The sequence below is a fragment of the Triturus cristatus genome, chromosome 11 (genome assembly GCF_964204655.1).
Source record: "Triturus cristatus chromosome 11, aTriCri1.1, whole genome shotgun sequence".
NCBI lineage: Eukaryota > Metazoa > Chordata > Amphibia > Caudata > Salamandridae > Triturus > Triturus cristatus.
In genome coordinates, this window is record NC_140594.1 from 1,162,419,293 (window position 1) to 1,162,445,726 (window position 26,434).

The following is a 26,434-nucleotide window of genomic DNA, read 5'->3' on the forward strand; positions in this document are numbered from 1 at the left end:
GCACTCAGGACACCCAAACTGACTGTTTCCATTGAGCCAGAAAGTCCAACTACCTCCAGTCACCTCTAAACCCAAGGATATCATCTGTGGTATCCCTCAAGGATCCTCCCTCAGTCGCACCCTCTTCAATACCTGCATGACTCCTTTGGCCAACATCAAGAGATCCCATAGACTAAACATAATATTCTACACAGAAGACACTCAGCTCATCTTCTCCCTCTCAGAAGATACCACCAACACAAAAACAAACTTCCACAGGTGCATGAAAAGCATTGCCAACTAGAAGAAGGACAAGTGCCTGCTGTTCTACTCAAACAAAACAGAAGTGCTGTTCTTCGGGAAGCACACCATCCCTGGGAATGACCTGGTGACCCTCAGAACTAGGACCATCACCTAAACTAAACGGCCATGCCAGAAACCTGGGTATAAATCTGAACAGCAGCCTGACCATGATGTCCCAGATTAATCTGTTCTCCTCTGCCTGCTCTCTCAAGCTGCACACATTATGGAAGGTCTTCAAAAGGCTCCCTCTGAACACTGGACTACTGTCACTGAGGCTGATTAGACTATGGCAACACACGCTACACTGGGATCACTACAGAACTCTGCTACCAGACTCATCCTTGACCTTCACAGACAAACCACATCACCCCCACCTCAGAAAACTCAACAGGCTCCCTGTACAGAAGAGATGCCAATTCAAGCCACACTTACAAAGCACTGCACAGTTGAGGACCAGACTACATCAACCATGCCTGAACTTCCACCATCCTACCAGACAACTATACTCCACCTTTCGCTTTCACACCCACACCCCTCACATCCACTGAAGAAACAGCGGAGGATGCTCCTTCTCCTAACTGTAGTGAAAACCTGAAATGACCTTCCTCTGTAGCTATGGACTGCCACCTCTCTACAAGAATTCCGGAGGGCACTTAAGACCTGGCTGTTTAATTGGGTCACCTGAATCATCTTGACCCTCAATAGCCTGGATAGTGGATACCTTCTTGGATGATTAGTCATACTATATGAATCCACTGATTGATTAATTGATTGATATTTTCCAAATTGGAGCAGGTGAACTGTTCATGTTTAGTGTCTTTGGAACTCGAACGAAAAATCTGCTTTTATGCTAAAGATGGATTTAGAACTACAATTTTGAAAAAGCCTCTTTTAGAAAGTTGGCATTTTCCTGCCTTATCTATGTAGTATTTAGAGCTTGTAGCTGGCAGTTGGCCTTTGTGTATTCCTCCTAGACAACCACTCACAATAGAGAGTGTAGGTGTCCCTGGATAGGCATTCACTGGCAGGATGGGAGGGCGGAGCTAGACACAGCCCCACTTTCACCTAATTAGGCTGTGTCCTACCTTCACAGAAGGATTGCATTCCTCCTGTAGTTAGTCTGCATCCAGGGAGTGAAGAAACCTGAGCACTTCAAAAGGAATCCTCTAGAAGCTTTTTCCACTCCAGAGAAAGCACAAAGTTTAAATATTGGACTTCAGACACCATCTCTTGAGTACACTTCTAGACCTGAGGAAAACTCTGCAAGTCAGCTGGCCAGGTTGTCATTTCTAAAACCAGGTGAAACATGTTGGCTAATCAGAGATGTAGGAATCATTGTTTTCCACAAACATCCTTTCAATGCTTTTAAATAGCCAAAAAGTACCCATGAATAAAATGCTGCAACAGCACTTGGGATACATAAAAAGGCTTTTTTAACTCTCTAGATATATTATTTCCTGGCCGAATACATGGGATTATCCAAAACAGAGCTCACCTAAATGTGGGGTTGAGCCCACCCGCTAGAACCATCAATACCGGGTGAGGACTGGACAATGAAGTGTGCCACATAGAGCTATGTAAGTGAGAGTCTTTTAAAAAAAATTAGTTTTTGATGTGTTATGTGTTTCAGGGGTCAGGAGGTTTCCTCTCATTTGGTTAGTGATAAGTTTGATGGTAGCCTCACAAACTGAACCCACACACATGTACACAATTATACATGCACATGTTAATATGCAACCAACCCCTTAGCCTATTATCATAGCTGCATAGCAGGAGGCCTTATCTTAAAAGATGTACACTGAATGTTAGCACTCCCAATCCTTTACAACAGAGCTTACAGTGAGATTGACTCAGGGGGGTGAGACTCAGACATGGCACAGGTCCATAAACAAGGTAGTCCAAAAAGTGAAACATCCATCAGGAATAAATACCCATTTCTCACAGTACCCTTTCTTTTGGACACAAATATCATTAAGGAATTTGCCTAAAAGGGGCATGTTTGGTGTTCCTCTCTCAGCAGCAGGCCTTATGACTAAACAATGCCCTCGCAGAGTAGTTAACTTAGCACAGTGTGGTAATTTAAAGGCAAGAATCTAATTAGGAGCTCTTTTAGAGAAAAATTTATAGTGTGCAAGGGGAATTGCACACTTTTTTCACTTTGGAGGGCTCTGGCTCTCCCACCAGGAAAACATAAGCACAGATTAAAATATTGATTCAATATCTTGGTTTGCAACCAGCTAGAACAAGTATTCTACACTCTTATTTATTACAAGCCCAATTTAATGGTAACTTGGATGTTTAACAAATATTTAGTAAAATGTACTTTTATAAAGCTATATTTTCTCTGCCTGAAACTCCCGCAGGGTAGTTTACTTTAGGTCTCTTGCAGCTTTCAATTAAGAACTTTACCTTATTGACATGTAAAACTGCTTCCAGAGTAAAGACAATACACTGGGAGTGAGGAAGTGTTTTTTTTTCTGGCTGTAAGACCACCTGGGGTGAACCAAGGAACTTATTTAAGTTCAAAGGGGCCTATACTGTCACAAGTATATGGTGTCAGATGGCACCAGGAAAGGCCCAGACTTTGGCCCCACAGTCAGACTGGCATCAAACCCAGTGGGAGTAAATCTACCCTCAGAACTTGAGTAACTACAGAGCAGGTTGACTGCTCATCATTACCTTGGCCATGCTCTGGGGGTGTGGGGGGGGGGGTTACACAGCAGAGAGGGGTTTCTCCATCTTGGAATTTGATAATAAGGTGCAGTGCACAGTGAGATTGCTAGCAGGAGGCCTAACAAGAACTGCTGCAAAAGTGGGTCTAGGTGACCCTGGGAAATTGAACCCTATTGGTTATTGCCTCATCTCGATAGTGGATTGGGTACCAGAAGAAAGTTTGGACATTTTTGAAAACTCTTTCTCCAAAGCTTCAGAAAATGTATCTGACCAGCAATTCCACAGCTTCAGATTGGATTTTAGCTTCAACTCACTCGAAGAGCCCAGGATCTCTGAAAAACATGATGAGGACCATGTTGTACTGTGACTTAAGAACATTTCAGCAAGAAATTTCCAAAGTTTCAAAACCCACCAAAACCAACCTACTTCATATATCTGGTCATTGATTATATGGCACCAGTTACAATTTCAAAAGCGACCCACTCAGTGAATATTTTTCTTCTCAAAAATGTCTATGTCCCATTCTCCACTTGGACTTCGAATAAATATCAATGCTTTTCTTTTAAAATATAACCCAGTTGCTTTCTGAAATGGAGCTTCTGATGCAGACGCCCTTGGGGTCAGCCTGAAATTGTGCCAAGGTCCCAGTCTACCCCTTCAAGAGACATTCATTGGCACTTATTGATTTTTGGTGCAATTTTTCACTTAAATCTTGATAAATTCATATCTCTGGTTCCCCTCAGTGGATTTTGATTGTTTTGGTGTCCTTTTGCTTATCCGTAATTTCTCTCTTTTTCATTAATTGCAGTGGGATATTTATTGTGCTGTGTCATTTCACTTTTTAACTCTTTTGGTTCTTCTAAATTCTTTACACGTTTCCCCTAATTTTAGCCTGTCTACTCTGTGACATAGCTACCTACCAGGGGGTTGAGCTGAGGTTTAAATTGTTGAAACCTTTGACCGGACCTAACAAATGAGTGTACTTTATTACTACCATGCATCCCAATTAATTATTTTCATACATTTTCAAGAAAAATCATACACAATATATATACACGAAGGGGTGTTTGGTCAGCAGGTTTCATCCAGTGGCCAGTTGAATTGTCATTCACATTTGCTTCTACCAATTACAGCATGCTGCATTAGGCAATAAGTCAATCCATTTTACCAGTGGCTTCCTTCACTTTGAGTGACTGCACACAGGTGGATTTTTTAATCACTTTTATGTAAAACATCTTTAAAAATGGCTATTGGTTTTGCTTGAAATTCTGGTGCTCAGTTAAGGATGAATTCTCAATTGTCTCCTTTTTAAAGAAGATGTTAGAAAAGTGTTTTAATGACAGTGTGACATTTTAACAACCTGCAATTTGAACACTTAAGGGCCGATTACGATTGCGGAATGCCCAACACTGCCAGCCATGCGGTGGTGGTCCTTCTATTATCGTACCGCAATTTCCCCCCTCCACATTACGATGGCAGAGGGAATCGCAATCGGACCGTGGTGGACGCAAAGACCGTCTGCCACGGGTCCACTAAAAGCAATCTCACAGACTGCCTGGTGGACGGTCCCCATAGCCAGAAATGGTGGCGGTGCCTAGCAGGCACCATCCACCAAATCATGATGCTCGCTGCAGCCGGCAATTCTATGGCAGCGATGCCGCCATATGCCGGCATTAAAAGGCTGGTGGGGATTAGTGATGGGGCCTGTTGCGGGCCCCCTTTGTCTTGGGGGGAGGTGAGGGTGCACTTGGGGGGTACTCATGGTACCCCCCCTACATTTCCCGGCACTACGTGGTGCCTGTCACATAGTGCTGTGAAATGCACAACAAGGCATATTGACATCGCAGCGGGTGCTGCTCTCAGCAGCACCCGACGCAATGTTCATAATCAAGATCCGACCGCCATTGTGGCGGTCGCATCGTGATCGGGTGTGCGGGACCGCCGCTTCCATTGTGGACGGTCCCGGTTTACACTAGGATGGCGGATAAACTCAAGTCCGTCCGCCATCCTAATGAGCCCCAAAGTTGGTTGATTGGATCTTCTTTTCAGCTTCACAAACAGAATTGTAAAATGCACTGCACAATAAAAGACTTGTTTTTCTTTAAAAGAAGATCAGAAGATCACTATTAAAACATACACTCCAGTGAATATTGTTTCCATTTGATATGTATATAATTTGTATTAGAAATGTATGGTGACACATTTAGATGGCAGTCTAGGGTTCATTTTGTGACCTTAATTTAAAATAAAAAATGTAAAAAACAAATCATCATTCCCCAGTGTGCCACTGCCAGACCTATTGACTTTGTCAAGGCCTGTTTTCGTAGTCTTTGAAACGATATAGCATGATTGTGTCTTCATATTCTCTACATAATCAAGCAGCTCCTTCTAGTCCATTCGAAAACTTTATATTGGTGATGGGATATGACATTGCAGACCAGTGCTTGGAGTTTCGAGTCCCTCAAGGATTCATACTGTCCCCTATGCTGTTCAATCGCTTCAGGGAGCTAAAAATATACTTTGTTGAAAATATTCTGCACCGCGACATGTTCCTTTGAAACATAGAATCTTGGAGACTTAAAAACACATCTTAAACATGAGCTCACAGAAAAACAAAACAAATTCTCAAAAATCATAACTAACGCCTTCGGCCAGGACGCAGAATAAGCGTGTATGAAGATGGCCTAAAAATTATCATTATCTCACAAACAAGATGCAAACATGCAACACAAACCACTCTCAACTTGAAATGGCCAAACTCAACCAGTAAGTTAATAAATCCTGTACTTTCCAAGCTCTTCTCATAAAGACGATTAAGGAACTCATCCCTTCTGCAGACTTCAAATCAGTCTCTGTCATGTCAGAACAAGAACTGCCAGGTTGTAAGAAGGGCCTAAAATGTATCACTTTGTAAGCATGATTTATAGCTGGGATGAGATTTATACTTATTAATATTAATGTTCATCCTATAAACATAGAGGATTATGCAGTCGGAAAGATAGCCACTGACAACAGTCATTTGTGAGTTAATGGACTAATAATTGATTTATTAGATACCCTCAATTTGGTACCTGCTTTGTCTTTGTCTGGGTTATGAAACAGGATGTATTATGCTTTTTGTATTTTGTTGGTATAGGAGCATGGGGCATTGATCCGAGTAGCAACCGAACAGTTGTTGGCTGTCAAGATGACTAGAGATAGAACAAACCAAGATTAGGAAAATAATTACCTTTAAGTGTTGTGAATGATGCAATGTTTATCTGAAATTTCACTTACCCCATGCCTTGTGTGCACAGTCACTGAATAGACAACTCCAATAAGGGACAATATCAGAAGACCGAGAAGGAATCTGACTGCATCTCTGTATAATTTGGCATCAATCGGCTTTGAGTAGAGAATAGACCTCACCAAATCACCCTTTGCTGTATTGAATCCTAAAAAGATATATTATTACAAATATATATGACACTTGGAATTTTGTTGAATTTATTTAAGAGAATGTTTTACATGGTAAAGTGTACTTTAAAAAATTAACTCATGTTTTATGTGTGTCCCTTTTCTGTTGCCCAGTACATTCTTTGATCTTTCCCAGACAGAAAACGTGGAAATCAGGTGTAAGGAAGTGACAAATCACACAGGCTAAAATAAGTGTTGGGAAAATGCATCAATCCTGTTGGTCATGTTTCATGGTACAAATGGTACAATTTCATGGTTGGTATAAGGTCTACTATGTGGCCTGGCAGGTGGTAATTTTGTGTTTCTTTTGAGGGTGTTAACTTCTGTCATTGGGGGAAACACTGTGCCTCGTGTAGGGAAGGATTGGAAGGATAATTTCCCATAGTACCTGCTGATAACCAACCAAAAGGGGAAAAACATGTAAACTGAGGTTCCAACCTGACTCAAAGGAACAAGTGACATTTTCTCCACAAGATACCATAAACATGTCATGAAGTATACTGTTTGGGGAAGATGGAGAACTGGGCATTGGAGTCTACACGTCCAGAGTTGTGTCCAATGCATGCTGCCCCAACCACCTAAGGACCTGTTCACAGAATCCTGACTTCCCTCTGCTATTACCCTTGAATATTTAGAACCTGTTTTTGTATCTTGCTCTGTAATTCCCCTTTTGACATCGTAGACTAGGACTCAACTTTTTTGAAGAGTGTCAGGCATTTCATTGTCGGTTCTTGGACAAGCGTCCTGATTTGGCTGGGGGCTAGTTACAGTGATGCAGCATTTCACATCGGTAAGTAGTTCCATATCTGATATATATCATCTTGATGTAAATGTCTGTATATTTACTCACTACTCACTGTCTTTTGTTTTATCCTTCTTGTAATTGAGTCATAGTTCACCTCGTCAACATTGTGCCATCTTCAGAGAGTCCAGTCCAGAGAAAGCAGAAGTCATTTTGGGAATTAATGGTAAAGTTCTGTTCAAGCAAGGTGTTTGTCATGAAACAACAGATTTGGTGATTCCTCTAGAACATGAACATATCGAAAAGATAAGTTTTGATCTCCCTTGATCTCCCTGATGCCCCACCTGCCCACTGATTTTAGGAACCTATTGGGTTTTCCAGCATAATCCTCAGCTCGTTTGGATGGTGCAGAAGATTGCTTTCTCTCCCTCGTGTGATGATATGAAGTATTTTCCACCTCAAGGTAGGAAACAGGAAATGGTCTTAACTTGTGGAGTGTTAAAGACAAAATTTCCTTTTACCTACCCCAGATGTTTATAAGGACTTCAAAGAGGCGTTCAGTAAGAAAGAGGTAGAGTAATTACCACCATGCTGGCTCTGTGACTTTCCAATTGATCTTAAATTCCTCATGGGGGCATCTTCAAGATTTTTTATCACAAAATATATATGGGTCAACATAAAGTGAAAGCAGTACAAGATTGACCATCTTCTAAATAAGTGAAAGATATTCAACAGTTTCCAAGATTTGTCAAAATGTACACACCTGCATTGACACGTGTGAAACAAAAATGTATATTGCTGACCGCGTCCCGTGCCAGTCCCCTGCCATCAGAAACACCACACTGGGCCAGCGGTAACATTGTAATACGGCAGACGAGAGATCACTGACTCAACAATGTACTCGGGCCCATTGCAGTATGGCAGGAAGACCGCCAAACTCATAATCGAGCCCATAGTACAGATTTTTCCTTATGAATTATAATTTTCTCTATTTCAATTTTTGTTGGTTTTATTCCCTGTTATTTTCACTTAGTTTGGCCCTCAGTTATTATGTTGTGATAGCTCAAAAACACATTTCTTCTCAAAGGTCAATTAACAGCGTAAACAATGCAAAGTAGGCCATGATCCAGGGGTTCCAGGAGGTGAAAGTGGGGAGCAATCGTCCTGCATTCTTATGTCATGATCCTGGAGAAGTAAATTCAGGCAAAAGAGTTTTTTAAAGACTCATCTTGTTTTCAAGTAAATATTTACTCATATAGTCTCTTGGAAGGAGTTTACAAGTATAACCAAAGAATAAGGAAACTGTGTTCCATACGTTAATGGAGTAGATTAATTTAAATTATAATAAACATATTTGCATTTGCCCATAGTATCAGTAATATACCTTTTCTAACTTACGCAATCAAATGTATAGTGACGATCAGAAGTACAGTTTTTCATTGCAATATGATACAAGGAATGGTAATGGATTCTATGAACTCACCAGTCTGAAGAACAACTGCTTTTGCAGGTTCCATATCCGATGCTTTTGTTTGTATGAGCTCTGTCCCACAGAATAAGACATGCTTTTTGTAATCCTCTTCACAGTGGATTTTCCATGGAACAGAGTTGTTGACGTTCGGCAGGGGGATCTTTGTGACCGGAATGCTCTCACCTTTAGGTTTAAATGTGTTTATATTAGACACAGGACTGAACATAACATCATCTTTCTTCCATACTCTGCAATTGTGGGCTTCTTGTCAAAACTGCTGGAAGATATTCTATGGCAATGAGACACTATAGTGGCCCGGCATTTTGTTAGATTTTTTATGATTCAGTGCATACCTTTTAGCAGCATGTTCTGTGTTGGTGAAAACCAAATCTAAGTTTTCACCCTTTACATTTCATTGAGAAACTTTTAGCGTACCATCAGCCTGCATAAGGTTTAATGTTGTAAGAAATAAGAATCACATACATTTCAAATACAGTGGGCCCGAATTTAGATAATGCCAGATTCCATGCTGAGATTTTGGATAGTTGATATTTCCTGAACCAGCCATTAACTCACAATAAATTTCATACAATCATGAGTTAGCTTCTCGGAATGTAGAATAGATTGCCACAGTTTCTTACTCTATTCAGTATAGAATTCCAAAGTCAATGTAGTTTAATGCACATAATTAGCACCTTTTGGAGCAAGTGGTCAATGTCTGCCAAGGCTCTTCTTAGAAGCAGGGTGAGGGAGGGAAGGGAAAGATGTCACCTGGTGAGGTGAACATTAAATGCTACCCTATGCCTTGGGAGAATGTCATGTGGTGACCAGAAAGGGCTCTAGGCTGCACAGCCCTTTCCCAAAGTAAACATGCCAAGAAGTTTTCAACCAGAAATTCGTGACCGCCTATTAGGCACCCAGAAACTCATTTTCTTAGAGCATTGGACATCATATAATTGTGAGAGCGAACATGGGAATTTTGTTCCACACTACTCACGATGTGGACCTATAAGGGAAAAGGCTAAATAAAATCTAAAGGTTCCAGAGCAGGAGGTAAAGCACTGCAAACATTTTGATATATTTCTATATATCTATATATCTATATCTACATATATCTATATATATCCATATCTATATATATCTATATTCACTGAAAAAACCATAGGTTTCAGGGGCGTTATAGTTAGCTGGACTTTTCACTCGTACAAAACCCTTGAAATTCCCCCGTTACAGTTAGTTCAGCTAACTATAACTCGCGCGCCCGCAATGCACTGCTGATGACGTCACAAATTACATCACTCAGGACATGGTCAGTGACATCACTCATGACATCACTGATGACATCTCAAATGACATCACTGATGACATCACTGTTGACCTCATCCAGTGAAAGTGTGTTTTGCTGAAAATTACATGTGTTTTATATATGTATATCTCAAGGTCGATGGAAGAATAAATGGGTATATAAGTGTCTAAATGGATGATTTGTTTTTGAAAAATTGATTGTATAACTGACTGATTAAGTGTATCTTAGTGAATACATGGCTTAGTGAGTAATGTTTAAATATGTAAATATCTGTATCAGTCTCTCACTTTGTGTATAAGTGGCTTCATGGGTTGGTGAGTAGCTACATGAGTGTCTATATAGGTTATTAGTTGGTTTTTTGAGTATCAGTATGAGTCTCTGAGTGTATGGTTCGGTGGGGGGTATTACGTAGTGCATAGGTGCATGAATGAGTGACTCACTGTTTGTATGTGTTGAAGACAGCATGTGTGCAGGACTGTATGGGTGGATGAGTGTGTACATGGATGTGTTAGTGAGTGAATGACTGTCTCAATAGTGTCTTTATGAGTAACTACATACGTTTTAAACTAGTATATGTGACTATTGGTGTATATAAGTGAGTATATGTGAGAGTGAAAGATTGAAAGAGTTCCTGTATGAATAAGTATGTGTTTCTATAAGTGATTGTTTAAAAGACTAAGTATGTGTAAGTTTCTGTAGAAGTAAGTGTGGTAGTGTGTGTATAACTGTATATGCAAGTAAATGGATGTTTGATTCTTTATTAGCATGAGTGACTATGTGTGTATATGATTACATATGATGAGTGAGTACATGTATGAGTGACTGTATAGGACTGTTGGTGAATGAGTGGATGTGTATGTGGATCTTACAATTACTGAATAGGTTGTTGTAACTGGTATTGGTCTGTTCATTGTTTTGAAAATGTTAGTTTCTATTTTTGAATGTGTGTATCAAAGGTTATATTAGGAGGAGAGGAGGTCTGCTACTCTATCACAAGGATGATGTCATCAGTGATGTCATTTGAGATGTCATCAGAGATGCCATGAGTGATGTCACTGACCATGTCATGAGTGATGTAATATGCAGGTAAGGTAGGTACATTTTATTTGCATAATTAATAAAAATCTTACAATTACTACTTTCATTGCAGAAATGCAACAGTTTAGAAATATTGTTCAAATTTTTAAAAGAATTCTAAAAGTTAAAAAAACAGGTTTCTTAAACATAAATACAGTATATAAACATTACATCAGTCCATCATCTTTCAGACCATAGTATAAAATGTGTCAATTAATATTTCTGTAATTTATGCATGAGATCGTAAATTTAGTCCTAAATTTAGTCTTTAACAATTTTAGACTTCCAGATTTCCTGTGTCCGACTCACAAGCATCCAACTTCTTTTTTGCAAGTATTAAAAATTTAGTAAAATTGGAAATCATTTGAATGTCCGTTGGTCTAAAACAGACTACCATGGCATGTCTGCAGGTACGAACACCTCTGTCAATAAAGCAGGTTTTCAAGTATCTTTTCCTTTCCGCCATCATTCTTGTACAAATACAAACAAGATGTAGAATACTTTCCTCCCATAAGTTGCATAATCTGCACATAGTTGGTTTAGATGGTCTCAACCAGGGCACTGCATGTTTAAGCCAGGTAAGTTGCCAAATCGCGCTTTTATAAATGTGTTTTTTTGTTTGTGCAGACCATGGTATTTCTAGGTATGGTTGGACCTTAAGACTTATATATTCCTGGACCAACATCCATGCATGAGATCTCTTAATAAACAGTTCTTTATCTTTTAAAAGGGATAAATGTTTAACTGAATTATTTATTATTTTCTTAAAACTTTGTTCTGTTAAGGGCATTTCCCAGTTTTCAGTCGCTGACAAATCTTCAAGTGCTTTTTGTAAATATTTATAGAAGGACAGTTTATTATTTTGTTCCATTTCCTTCCACAGGAATGTGCATATTGGATTATTAATATTTGTTTTAATTTGTCTCCAAGTCTTAATATACTGACCCATTCTTGCATATTGTTGATTACAAAAGCCAAATTCTAGCCTTATTTGAACAGGTGATACATTAGTTGGAAGGCGAAATAGATATTTAAATGTGTTTGTAATAGCACTATTTAATAATGCAGAATCGGTTCCACACAGTATTTCACTTCCATATGTAAGGCTTGGGAGCAATTTTGCTTTTATAACTTTTATTATTGGGGTATAAGTTGGACCTCCCAAAAAGCTATGAAGTAGACGGAAGGCCCCTTGGAGTTTTTTAGCTCTTTTCCTCACCTCCTTTTTATGAAATGAGAATGATCCTTTCTCATCAAATAGTATCCCAAGATATTTGTAACATTGAACTTTTTCTACTTCCAGCTTTTGATGATACCATTTAGAGTGACTGTCCTTCCTTTTCTTGTTACTAACTTCCATTACATTTGTTTTTGTTTCGTTTATAGTCATTTTGTTCTCAATTGAATTCATTGATGTTTTGTTTATTAATCGCTGCAGCCCTATTCTTGTTTGGCTTAGCAGAACGACGTCATCAGCGTATAATAAATTCGATACTTGTTTCTCCGCCAGCTTCGGTGAGTCTGCTAGTTCATTATTCATTTCAAGGGTGAAATCTGAAATAGGTTAAATAAATATGGGGCTAAAACACACCCTTGCTTTAGGCCTTGAGTTGTTTCAATTTTCCTCGAGAGCCGTGATCCATTCCCGAGCCGGACTCTTGTCCGAGTGTCGGTTTGAAATCAACAAAACATTAATATAATGGCTGGTTTTTATTTTTATATTCCTCCATTAAGATTCCCAGTGTTATCACATGTGTTGTTGTACTTTGCCCTTGTACAAAGCCCGATTGGTTTGGTGGAATTAAATGTTTTTCATTAGCCCAGTCAGTTAATTCCTTAAGTAGAACCGATGCTAATAATTTAGCTTCAATACCTTGGAGCGTGATTAGTCTATAATTGGAAGGGAGGGACCAATCCCCACTTTTATATATAGGTGAAATAATAGATCCCTTCCATGAATCCGGAACTATTCTTGATTGAAGAGCATGGTTAAAAACTGGTGTTAAATAACTCGACCAGTATAAAGCTTCCTTCTTATATAATGCTGCAGGAATTCCATTAGGGCCAGGGGCACAATTGGATCTCTGATTATTTATTAATTTACATACTTAGTTTTCTGTCATAACTATTGAGTTGTTATTCTTTTCTTCTTCAGTTCCATTTATAATCCTTTCAGTATGATTCTTAACCATATTGGGGGTAGGATTCAAATGCATATCTATAAACGATACCCATTCAGATTCAGCCACTGTTGATGAAGTAGATTTGGTACTGGATCTACTTAATTTGTTTACTAAAATCCAGAAGTCTCTTGAATTCCTCTTTTTGCAAGAGTATAGAGCTTTTGCCCACAGCACTTGCTTTTCTTGCATTTTGTCCTTCCAGACCATTTTCCTAACTTCTTTATTTATCCTTTTAAGTTTCACTCTGTAAACTAAATTAACTGGATTTTTTTTTACCAGTCTCAAGATTCTGTTACGTTCTCTTTTTAATTGATGACTTTCAAATGAAATTTTCACCAATGAGCGTGCTGATTTATTTCTCCATTGACCTTTATTAGCATATTTTTCAAATTGACTGGTAATGAATTCTTTAGTGAAAAGAGACCATTTTTCAACAGCGTTCGAATAATCTCCTTCAAAGTAAAAATCAGCAATTGCCTGTGCAGTGTTTGTAATAGAATCTTAGGTACTATCTGACCAGTAAAGTTTCTTATAATTTACTGTCGCTATTTCTCCCGGAAGTGTCTTATAATTTTCAAAACTTAGGCCATTTAGATTTAACTCAATTAATTGTAGGTCGTGGTCACTTATATCTGTTCTCTCTATCTGGAAAGAGAATTTTTTTTGGAATAGATTCAACGATGCTATGGTATAGTATATTCTGGATCTATGGTCCCCAGTTTGGAAAGTCCATGCAGGTGGTGAATCTTGAGGAAATCGACCATTTAGCACTCTTAGGCCTATAGATTCTAATTCTTTTACCAGAGTCTTGGCTATTATTTCATTCTTTTGTTCCTTCTTATCCTTTGTTAATGGCAAATTTGGAATTGACCATAAATAATTTTGCCGTTGTATATCAACATCTCTAATGTAAGACCATAGCATATTCATGTTATAATCTCCAGTAATAATAAGTTCTGGTTGGATATCGTTATCCAGTAACTGCAATGCCATAGTTATCAGATTGCTCACCATTGATCTTCGTCTCTTAATATCAGGATGAATGTAAATGTTAATTATTACAAGAGTTTTAGTTACATTTTGTTCCTTGTAATGTATTTTAACAATTAAATAATCCTTTTGGCTTTGAACATCCATTTCACGTTCTATTTTTAGACCAGTTGATATGAAAGTGGCCAAACCCCCACATGGTCTGCCATAGTTACTTGTTCTCCTAGCTGATGAGTAATAGCCTTTATACCCTTCTAATCTAAAAGGGACTAAAGCCCACGTCTCTTGTAAACAGATGATTTGAAAACTACCCAGGGTATCTAGTTGTTTATTTTGAATTTTTGCTTGAACCCCGTTTATATTCCAGGAGCATAATCTAATCCTTTCATTCATGGTTATTGGGCCTCTTACAGGTACATCAGTTAGGAGGTGTCAATCGTGCATGCCATTGTGGAGAGCAGCTGTTAGCCAACCTATTTTGACAGTGTGTCAAGTAGTGGGTCTCCTTTTTTTTCCTCCAGTAATTTTAGCAGATGCCCATTGGTCATTCCTTTGGAATTTTTTAATATTGAGTGCTTTTTATTATTCTCAGTTCTTATCTGATTATAATTTTATAGTTTTGGTAAGATAAAGGGGCTAGGATAGGAAGGTTGAGGGGGAGTTGTTATTTTTATTCCCCAATTCTGAAAAAGTTTATGTTCTTGCATAATAAGACTGGCAGCAGTAGATGAAGTCCAGGTTACTAATGTTGTTTCTTGATTACTGTTCTTAATTGTGAGAAATTCAATTGATTCTATATCTGTACATTTGATTTTCTTTAATGCGGGTACTGCGTTGCACAATTTTAATATGTTTCCATGATTTAGAATATCATTGTTACCCCTAGATTTATATTCCGGCATAAATATTACCTGCATCTCTCCATCCCTATGATCTGGATTATTTAGTTCCCTTTGTTGCACGCTTGTCTCACCTTGAGCATGCTCAATAAGCCTTTCTTTTTGATTACTAACAGTTTGAGATCGTAATTGTTGATAATTGTGTAACTGCTTCTTTTTGGTTCCCCAATCTTGTGATAATTTTGTATCCTTCCAGATTTTTGACAAATCTCTATTTGTTTCATCCCGACTGATACTCTCACTCTTTAATCTTTTTATTTCCATTTGTGTGGTGTTATTTTCCTCGTATTTATTTTTTTCCATTGGCATTATCTCTTGGCATGTGTGACCTCTTCCATTATCGCATGCACCCGATTCCAAAAGCGAGCCACCTCAGGACATTCCCATATGACATGAAGGAAAGTACCCAGCAAACCACAGCCGCGCTTACACAATCCATCCACGGAAAAACCCATGCGCATCAGGCGGGGTCCAGTGACATACACTCTATGGAGTATCTTCAGTTGTACGAGCCAAAGACGGGCCGGAATTGCCACCTCCCTCGGGGAGGCTACTGCCGATACCCAGTCCTCATCATCTAATTCCAGACCGTCAGCTACCCAGACCTCCCTCAGGTGGGTCAACAGGCCCGCCCGTTCGTTTATAAGCTTTTTATAAATCAAGGAGATTGTGCTGTCAGGCACGTAACCATCTAGCACCCTGTCCTCCAGTAGGGAATTTTCCGGGATAGCAGTAACATCAGGGAAAGACGAGCACAACGCATGGCGGACCTGAGCATACCGGAAGTACTCCCTATCATTCAGCTTATATTCCACTTTCAGCATTTCAAACGTTTTAAACTTCCCTTTCACCCAAAAATCACTCACCTTACATATGCCAATCATATCCCATTTCTCAAATCCTTTTGTTTTCCACAAACAGCCCAGCCTTTCTGAAGCATACAGCGGAGTCGCTCGAGTCAGGTGGTCCTTCCATCCCATTGCAGCATTTGCAGCATGCCACACACGTACTGCTAACTTTGTTGGGCCTGTCAACTGCACACCGGGAGACTTCGAATAAAGTGCCGTATTGTAATCCCCACCAGGCAATAACATTTTATCCATCTCAAACGCCGGGTTCAGGGCCGGTCCGTACATCCCGTGATTCACCGCTGCCAATTGGGACGCCCAATAATATCGCTTGATATCGGGGAGTGCAATACCCCCATCATACCAAGGGAGTGTCAATTTTGCGAGAGCGATTCGCGATCGCCCGTCCCAGAACAATTGCCTCTGCAAACTCTCCACCTCACGGAAATAGCGGGCCGGTATAACGTCAAGTGTGTTTTGTAGTGCATACAGGAATCATGGTAGCGACATCATTTTAAACAACGCCGCACGTCCGAGCGGCGAAAGCGGAAGCCGTCGCCAACCCGAAACGTCGGCCTTTAGTCGTTGAAAAGGGGGGAGTAAGTTCCGCTCATAACGGGCCACAGGGTCTAAAGTTATGAAGACTCCCAAGTATTTAAACCCGACTGCAAAATCTGGATAGGGCAGCCACGCGGAAGGAGAGGAGCATCACCTGAGAGAACGTAGACGTTGCCCTTACTTTTTATTATATCTTTAGAAGGGCAGTCAACCTTAGTGGGTTGGATTCCCACAGTAGAGAAATTACCTTTTACACCGTCTATTATTGTTTTTAGAATATTCGGAATGGTAGATAGTTTATTAATTAGTGGGGCACAACTACATTCTACAAATGTAGGTATTGGCTGGGACTGTGCCCTTACTATTAAATTGTTTAACATTGTTATCTTCTGCTCAATTCCGGCAACAGAGGAAGCCATAGTGCTCAGGAGATCTGTTTGGACCTCCATTTTATTAGATTGGTATGTTAAGGCTTCCAGGGTTAATTGCGAGGTTTTGAAAAATAAATCCCAAATTGATCCTGTATTTACACTTCCTGGTACCTGAGTTCCTGGGCTATGATATTGCCCATTTATGAATGATAGATCCTTATACTCCTCTTTTTGTGATCCTTGAAATTCATGACCCTCGTCATAAGAATTAATGAGTTGCGCATTACTATTCAAAATATCTTTTTGATGTGGAGTACTCCAACGCTGCAAAGATTCTTGGTTGCTCTTATATTTGTCCTTATTAGTTTGAACTCTATTGTTTTGAATACATTTTGACTGGTCCAGTTTTTGCTTGGGGTTTATTTTAGACAAACTAAGATCCAATTTCAATGGGGTGTTAACATCCCTTACAAATTTCACCCCGCAATTTAAGTCATTTGGAGCTTCTTGATCTAGTTGACTTATTTGGTCCAGATTAGATGGTCCCTCTATTCCATTAACTTTTCTGATTTTTACTTGCACTTCTATTGGCATTGGGTGCCTAGTTGGTAATAATTGCTGAGTATCTCCTATCATTGGGATTGTGCACTTTGGATCCTCTTGTTGCGAACAACCCATATGAGAGATAGTTAACATCTCTAGGTCCGTTATTTGACCCCAATGGCTAAGCTGGTCTTGAGTTAACTGTGTAGTACGCTCAGCATCAACCTCATACTCGGTGTGGGTTTGCTTACTTGCTCCGTGCTTTGGAGATGTAATTTTCTCACTATTCAATGGTTTAATTGGTGTTTGAAGATCACATGAGTTTGTTAGCATTGTTAGCATAGCACCAGTTGGATCTTTCATATAGTCGAACTTTGACGGAGATTTTCCCAATTTCCCAAATGTGTGGACCTTAAATGGTTTAAGGGGCTGTAGGTCATCTGTCTGTTTTATTTTGAATGAGTCCAGTATTAGTTTTTGTTGTATTTTCCTTTTCCTTTTGATAGGAGGAAAAGGTGGCCGCTCCTTTCCCGACCTCATAGTACAGCCTCCTGGGGGAGGAAAGGTTTGCCTCTTTAGGGAAACTATGTGGGTAAATGACAAAGCCAAACATGACCTTCAATGGAACAAAAAGGCTCCTTCAAGCACCTTCCAGTAAAATACCCCCAGATCACAACCTCAACACTAAATCCACCAGTACTACTGATATTTGTTATGTAAATACATAAATACCTAATTCAATAATTGATTAAAAACCAAAATCCGAGTGGGGCTGTAAACTGAGCTTGCTTCAACGGGCCAAAGTCGATTTGCACATGCCTCTTTTAACTAATTATTCATTGATTTATAATTTATTTTTATTTTTCAGACTCTGGCGGCTCAGCAACTTACTGATTAGACCTTAGATGGGAGTAACAGGAGCAGGAGCAGAATTAGCGCAGAATCACATAGACGTCAGATGTAAAATACCTCACTCCACTCCTCAGCTTGGCTCTGCTCTTGGTATATCCTTGGTGTAACAATGAGCCAGGCAGCAGGCAACAGGCCAGGGCTCCTCTGGTCGTCTGTACCAGCAGTCCGCCAGCTAGGGATCCTCCTCACTGCCTTAGCTCCACAACAGCAGCTGATTCCACCGCCGCTTGAGATAGTCGTGTCACAGGACAAAAACCCTTAAAGTTCCCTCCACCCCACTCCCGCAGCAGCGGCACCGCCAGTGGCCTCTCCTGTCTCCTCACTTAAACGTCCGCACAACAGCCACGGCCACACTGCCACTCTGGGCCGGTTCCTCACTCCACTCCTCACTCCTCACTTCTCCCAACGCCAACGCTGATGCCCGGAGGGTGGAACAAAAGAAGGATGAGAAATGGCGGGGCAGAGCAAAATTAAGCCAAAATTTAGGTAGATATGGCACAGCAGACTGCACAGGACGGGAAAGGACTTAAGCTCCAGGCGGTCGCTCCTCCCACGAGCTTCACCAGACTGCCTCCGTCGGATCGGGAATGGGAACGGAATCGGGCAGTTCCCGAGTTTGATTTTTCGCCACCCCAGTTCAGACATGGCCATATGCAAATCAGTCTTGACCCTGTGCCTCATGGGAACAGTCCAGCCTGAACTGCCAAGCCATGTCTTCCCTGGACCAGAATCAAGCATCCTAGGACCGGTTTCTGGCTATCAGCCGTCATCAGCCAGGATAGCTTGACTCCAGTGGCGTAGTGAGCACAGGTCCCACGTCTGGGAATACCCATCCCACTTAGGGCGAAAAGCGTTACAACAAACAAATGATGGACGGAATGCTGACAATGCAGACATTCTCCCCCAGTCAAGAGATCTGGGTTAAATCCACGGTTCTTTTGCCCACTACGCCACCCCAGTTCAGACATGGCCATATGCAAATCAGTCTTGACCCTGTGCCTCATGGGAACAGTCCAGCCCGAACTGCCAAGCCATGTTTTCCCTGGACCAGAATCAAGCATCCTAGGACCGGTTTCTGGCTATCAGCTGTCATCAGCCAGGATAGCTTGACTCCAGTGGCGTAGTGAGCACGGGTCCCACGTCTGGGAATACCCATCCCACTTAGGGCGAAAAGCGTTACAACAAACAAATGATGGACGGAATGCTGACAATGCAGACATTCTCCCCCAGTCAAGAGATCTGGGTTAAATCCATCGTTCTTTTGCCCACTACGCCACCCCAGTTCAGACATGGCCATATGCAAATCAGTCTTGACCCTGTGCCTCATGGGAACAGTCCAGCCCGAACTGCCAAGCCATGTCTTCCCTGGACCAGAATCAAGCATCCTAGGACCGGTTTCTGGCTATCAGCCGTCATCAGCCAGGATAGCTTGACTCCAGTGGCGTAGTGAGCACGGGTCCCACGTCTGAACTGGGGTGGCAGAGTGGGCTCAAGAACGGTGATGGATCAAACCCAGATCTGTTGACTGGGTGTGAGTGTTTGATTGGTTCTGATGCTCCGTCCATCACCACCCCCTTTTGTACCGCATTGTTCGCCATAAGTTGGCAGGGTATGCTCAGACGTGAGTCCCTTGCTCACTTTGCCATTGGATTCAAGCAAGCCTGGCTGAAGACGGCTGAAATGCCAGAAACCGGTCCTAGGAAGCTTGTTTCCGGTCCAGGGAAGGCATGGCTTGGCAGTTCAGGCTGGACTGTTCCCATGAGGCACAGGGTCAGACTGATTTGCATATGGCCATGTCTGAACGGGGGTGGCAGAGTGGGCTCAAGAACGGTGATGGATCAAACCCAGATCTGTTGACTGGGTGTGAGTGTTTGATTGGTTCTGATGCTCCGTCCATCACCACCCCCTTTTGTAACGCATTGTTCGCCATAAGTTGGCAGGGTATGCTCAGACGTGAGTCCCTTGCTCACTTTGCCACTGGATTCAAGCAAGCCTGGCTGAAGACGGCTGAAATGCCAGAAACCGGTCCTAGGAAGCTTGTTTCCGGTCCAGGGAAGGCATGGCTTGGCAGTTCGGGCTGGACTGTTCCCATGAGGCACAGGGTCAGACTGATTTGCATATGGCCATGTCTGAACTGGGGTGGCAGAGTGGGCTCAAGAACGGTGATGGATCAAACCCAGATCTGTTGACTGGATGTGAGTGTTTGATTGGTTCTGATGCTCGGTCCATCACCACCCCCTTTTGTACCGCATTGTTCGCCATAAGTTGGCAGGGTATGCTCAGACGTGAGTCCCTTGCTCACTTTGCCACTGGATTCAAGCAAGCCTGGCTGAAGACGGCTGAAATGCCAGAAACCGGTCCTAGGAAGCTTGTTTCCGGTCCAGGGAAGGCATGGCTTGGCAGTTCGGGCTGGACTGTTCCCATGAGGCACAGGGTCAGACTGATTTGCATATGGCCATGTCTGAACTGGGGTGGCAGAGTGGGCTCAAGAACGGTGATGGATCAAACCCAGATCTGTTGACTGGGTGTGAGTGTTTGATTGGTTCTGATGCTCCGTCCATCACCACCCCCTTTTGTACCGCATTGTTCGCCATAAGTTGGCAGGGTATGCTCAGACGTGAGTCCCTTGCTCACTTTGCCACTGGATTCAAGCAAGCCTGGCTGAAGACGGCTGAAATGCCAGAAACCGGTCCTAGGAAGCTTGTTTCCGGTCCAGGGAAGGCATGGCTTGGCAGTTCGGGCTGGACTGTTCCCATGAGGCACAGGGCCAGACTGATTTGCATATGGCCATGTCTGAACTGGGGTGGCAGAGTGGGCTCAAGAACGGTGATGGATCAAACCCAGATCTGTTGACTGGGTGTGAGTGTTTGATTGGTTCTGATGCTCCGTCCATCACCACCCCCTTTTGTACCGCATTGTTCGCCATAAGTTGGAAGGGTATGCTCAGATGTGAGTCCCTTGCTCACTTTGCCACTGGATTCAAGCAAGCCTGGCTGAAGACGGCTGAAATGCCAGAAACCGGTCCTAGGAAGCTTGTTTCCGGTCCAGGGAAGGCATGGCTTGGCAGTTCGGGCTGGACTGTTCCCATGAGGCACAGGGTCAGACTGATTTGCATATGGCCATGTCTGAACTGGGGTGGCAGAGTGGGCTCAAGAACGGTGATGGATCAAACCCAGATCTGTTGACTGGGTGTGAGTGTTTGATTGGTTCTGATGCTCCGTCCATCACCACCCCCTTTTGTACCGCATTGTTCGCCATAAGTTGGCAGGGTATGCTCAGACGTGAGTCCCTTGCTCACTTTGCCACTGGATTCAAGCAAGCCTGGCTGAAGACGGCTGAAATGCCAGAAACCGGTCCTAGGAAGCTTGTTTCCGGTCCAGGAAAGGCATGGCTTGGCAGTTCGGGCTGGACTGTTCCCATGAGGCACAGGGTCAGACTGATTTGCATATGGCCATGTCTGAACTGGGGTGGCAGAGTGGGCTCAAGAACGGTGATGGATCAAACCCAGATCTGTTGACTGGGTGTGAGTGTTTGATTGGTTCTGATGCTCCGTCCATCACCACCCCCTTTTGTACCGCATTGTTCGCCATAAGTTGGCAGGGTATGCTCAGACGTGAGTCCCTTGCTCACTTTGCCACTGGATTCAAGCAAGCCTGGCTGAAGACGGCTGAAATGCCAGAAACCGGTCCTAGGAAGCTTGTTTCCGGTCCAGGGAAGGCATGGCTTGGCAGTTCGGGCTGGACTGTTCCCATGAGGCACAGGGTCAGACTGATTTGCATATGGCCATGTCTGAACTGGGGTGGCAGAGTGGGCTCAAGAACGGTGATGGATCAAACCCAGATCTGTTGACTGGGTGTGAGTGTTTGATTGGTTCTGATGCTCCGTCCATCACCACCCCCTTTTGTACCGCATTGTTCGTCATAAGTTGGCAGGGTATGCTCAGACGTGAGTCCCTTGCTCACTTTGCCACTGGATTCAAGCAAGCCTGGCTGAAGACGGCTGAAATGCCAGAAACCGGTCCTAGGAAGCTTGTTTCCGGTCCAGGGAAGGCATGGCTTGGCAGTTCGGGCTGGACTGTTCCCATGAGGCACAGGGTCAGACTGATTTGCATATGGCCATGTCTGAACTGGGGTGGCAGAGTGGGCTCAAGAACGGTGATGGATCAAACCCAGATCTGTTGACTGGGTGTGAGTGTTTGATTGGTTCTGATGCTCCGTCCATCACCACCCCCTTTTGTACCGCATTGTTCGCCATAAGTTGGCAGGGTATGCTCAGACGTGAGTCCCTTGCTCACTTTGCCACTGGATTCAAGCAAGCCTGGCTGAAGACGGCTGAAATGCCAGAAACCGGTCCTAGGAAGCTTGTTTCCGGTCCAGGGAAGGCATGGCTTGGCAGTTCGGGCTGGACTGTTCCCATGAGGCACAGGGTCAGACTGATTTGCATATGGCCATGTCTGAACTGGGGTGGCAGAGTGGGCTCAAGAACGGTGATGGATCAAACCCAGATCTGTTGACTGGGTGTGAGTGTTCGATTGGTTCTGATGCTCCGTCCATCACCACCCCCTTTTGTACCGCATTGTTCGCCATAAGTTGGCAGGGTATGCTCAGACATGAGTCCCTTGCTCACTTTGCCACTGGATTCAAGCAAGCCTGGCTGAAGACGGCTGAAATGCCAGAAACCGGTCCTAGGAAGCTTGTTTCCGGTCCAGGGAAGGCATGGCTTGGCAGTTCGGGCTGGACTGTTCCCATGAGGCACAGGGTCAGACTGATTTGCATATGGCCATGCCTGAACTGGGGTGGCAGAGTGGGCTAAAGAACGGTGATGGATCAAACCCAGATCTGTTGACTGGGTGTGAGTGTTTGATTGGTTCTGATGCTCCGTCCATCACCACCCCCTTTTGTACCGCATTGTTCGCCATAAGTTGGCAGGGTATGCTCAGACGTGAGTCCCTTGCTCACTTTGCCACTGGATTCAAGCAAGCCTGGCTGAAGACGGCTGAAATGCCAGAAACCGGTCCTAGGAAGCTTGTTTCCGGTCCAGGGAAGGCATGGCTTGGCAGTTCGGGCTGGACTGTTCCCATGAGGCACAGGGTCAGACTGATTTGCATATGGCCATGTCTAAACTGGGGTGGCAGAGTGGGCTCAAGAACGGTGATGGATCAAACCCAGATCTGTTGACTGGGTGTGAGTGTTCGATTGGTTCTGATGCTCCGTCCATCACCACCCCCTTTTGTACCGCATTGTTCGCCATAAGTTGGCAGGGTATGCTCAGACATGAGTCCCTTGCTCACTTTGCCACTGGATTCAAGCAAGCCTGGCTGAAGACGGCTGAAATGCCAGAAACCGGTCCTAGGAAGCTTGTTTCCGGTCCAGGGAAGGCATGGCTTGGCAGTTCGGGCTGGACTGTTCCCATGAGGCACAGGGTCAGACTGATTTGCATATGGCCATGTCTGAACTGGGGTGGCAGAGTGGGCTCAAGAACGGTGATGGATCAAACCCAGATCTGTTGACTGGGTGTGAGTGTTTGATTGGTTCTGATGCTCCGTCCATCACCACCCCCTTTTGTACCGCATTGTTCGCCATAAGTTGGCAGGGTATGCTCAGACGTGAGTCCCTTGCTCACTTTGCCACTGGATTCAAGCAAGCCTGGCTGAAGACGGCTGAAATGCCAGAAACCGGTCCTAGGAAGCTTGTTTCCGGTCCAGGGAAGGCATGGCTTGGCAGTTCGGGCTGGACTGTTCGCATGAGGCACAGGGTCAGACTGATTTGCATATGGCCATGTCTGAACTGGGGTGGCAGAGTGGGCTCAAGAACGGTGATGGATCAAACCCAGATCTGTTGACTGGGTGTGAGTGTTTGATTGTTTCTGATGCTCCGTCCATCACCACCCCCTTTTGTACCGCATTGTTCGCCATAAGTTGGCAGGGTTTGCTCAGACGTGAGTCCCTTGCTCACTTTGCCACTGGATTCAAGCAAGCCTGGCTGAAGACGGCTGAAATGCCAGAAACCGGTCCTAGGAAGCTTGTTTCCGGTCCAGGGAAGGCATGGCTTGGCAGTTCGGGCTGGACTGATCCCATGAGGCACAGGGTCAGACTGATTTGCATATGGCCATGTCTGAACTGGGGTGGCAGAGTGGGCTCAAGAACGGTGATGGATCAAACCCAGATCTGTTGACTGGGTGTGAGTGTTTGATTGGTTCTGATGCTCCGTCCATCACCACCCCCTTTTGTACCGCATTGTTCGCCATAAGTTGGCAGGGTATGCTCAGACATGAGTCCCTTGCTCACTTTGCCACTGGATTCAAGCAAGCCTGGCTGACGACGGCTGAAATGCCAGAAACCGGTCCTAGGAAGCTTGTTTCCGGTCCAGGGAAGGCATGGCTTGGCAGTTCGGGCTGGACTGTTCGCATGAGGCACAGGGTCAGACTGATTTGCATATGGCCATGTCTGAACTGGGGTGGCAGAGTGGGCTCAAGAACGGTGATGGATCAAACCCAGATCTGTTGACTGGGTGTGAGTGTTTGATTGGTTCTGATGCTCCGTCCATCACCACCCCCTTTTGTACCGCATAGGCATTTAAAGCAGTCCATGTGCTAAGGCCTGGCTCACTGTATGACTACTTGGGTACTGACTGAATGATTATCGTACAGCAAGGAGAGTGCCTAGGTGAATTTATAAGTGCTAGGCTTTTCGCACAGGGAATGGATTAGTACTTGGTACTGAATGGGTCACTAGAGGAGTGCAAAGGCAGTGACAAGTGCTGGACTGTATGGATACTGACTAGGAAATTGAAAGTGTGAAAGACAAGTGTCTAGGTGGTTAGAAGACTGCATGCATAGTGCATAGGGGTTTGAAGCAGTCCATGTGCTAAGGCCTGGCTCAGTGTATGAATACTTAGGCACTGACTGAATGATTAGAGTACTGCAAATATAGTATCTTGGTGAATTTATAAGTGTTTGGGTTTTAGCACAGTGAATGGATTAGTACATGGTGCTGAATGGGTCACTAGAGGACTGCAAAGAGAGTCACAGGGTATTTCCTGGAAGTGTATGGATACTGACTAGGGAATTGAAGGTGTGAAAGACAATTGTGTCGGTGGTTAGAGGACTGCATACATAGAGGATAAGGGTTTGAAGCAGTCCATATACTAAGGCCTGGGTCACTGGATGAGTACTTGGGTACTGACTGAATGATTAGAGTACTGCAAGGAGAGTGCCTGGGTGAATTTATTAGGGTTTGGCGCTGTGAATGGATTAGTACACGATGCTGAATGGGTCACTAGAGGAGTGCAACGGCAGTGACAGGGTGTTTGCTGGAAGTGAACGGATACTGACTGGGGAATTGAAGGTGTGAAAGACAAGTGTGTAGGTGGTTAGAGGACTGCATGCATAGTGGATATGGGTTTGACGTAGTCCATGTGCTAAGACCTGGCTCAGTGCATGAATACTTACGCAGTGACTGAATCATTAGAGTACTGGAAAGAGAATGTCTAGGTGAATTTATAAGTGTTTGAGTTTTGGCACAGTCAATGGATTAGTACATGCTGTTGAATGGGTCTCTAGAGGGCTGCAAAGGAAGTGACAGGATATTTCCTGGAAGTGTATGGATACTGACTAGGGAATTGAAGGTGTAAAAGACAGGTGTATAGTATGTCAGAACACTTTTATTTGAAGCAATCTATTTGGTACTTAGAAACTGACTAAATAATCAGACTACTTCTAGGACAGTGCGTAGGTAAAACATTTAAATTTTAATTTCTGCCACAGTGAACAGAATAGTGCATGGTACTGCACCTTAGTGTCAAACCCTGACTCATTTTATCAATGCATAAGCAAAGACTAGCTTCTAATGCTACTAAAACTTGACAACATGAGAGGTTTTAAATTAGTTATCTGTCAGCAAATACACAATGTTACCAAATGCTTCTCTCACAGTGGTTCTCAAATGCACACAGACTCACAGTGTGATTTTAGACAATCAACACTATCCTAGGACTTTACCAAAACTCATTCACTACTGTGGAAGGGGTAAGGGGACTGCACACAATCTACATATTTAAGTACACCACATCAGTGTCAAAGCATGACTCATTTAATCAACACATAAGCAAAGACTGGATTCTAAT

The 26,434-nt window shown here is 43.1% G+C and overlaps 1 protein-coding gene across 1 annotated transcript in view; it reads right to left on the reverse strand.

Annotated features, from left to right (window-relative positions):
• The window catches only part of LOC146788639 (putative cation-transporting ATPase 13A5), a 586,298-nt gene that overhangs the window by 378,670 nt on the left and 181,194 nt on the right, over positions 1 to 26,434 (reverse strand). Inside the window, exons 10-11 of the mRNA XM_085635842.1 lie at positions 8,637 to 8,807; positions 6,232 to 6,389 (exon numbers count right to left, since the gene is read on the reverse strand). Coding sequence (XP_085491968.1) covers positions 6,232 to 6,389; positions 8,637 to 8,807 — 329 coding nt within the window. The remainder of the gene's footprint in view (positions 1 to 6,231; positions 6,390 to 8,636; positions 8,808 to 26,434) is intronic.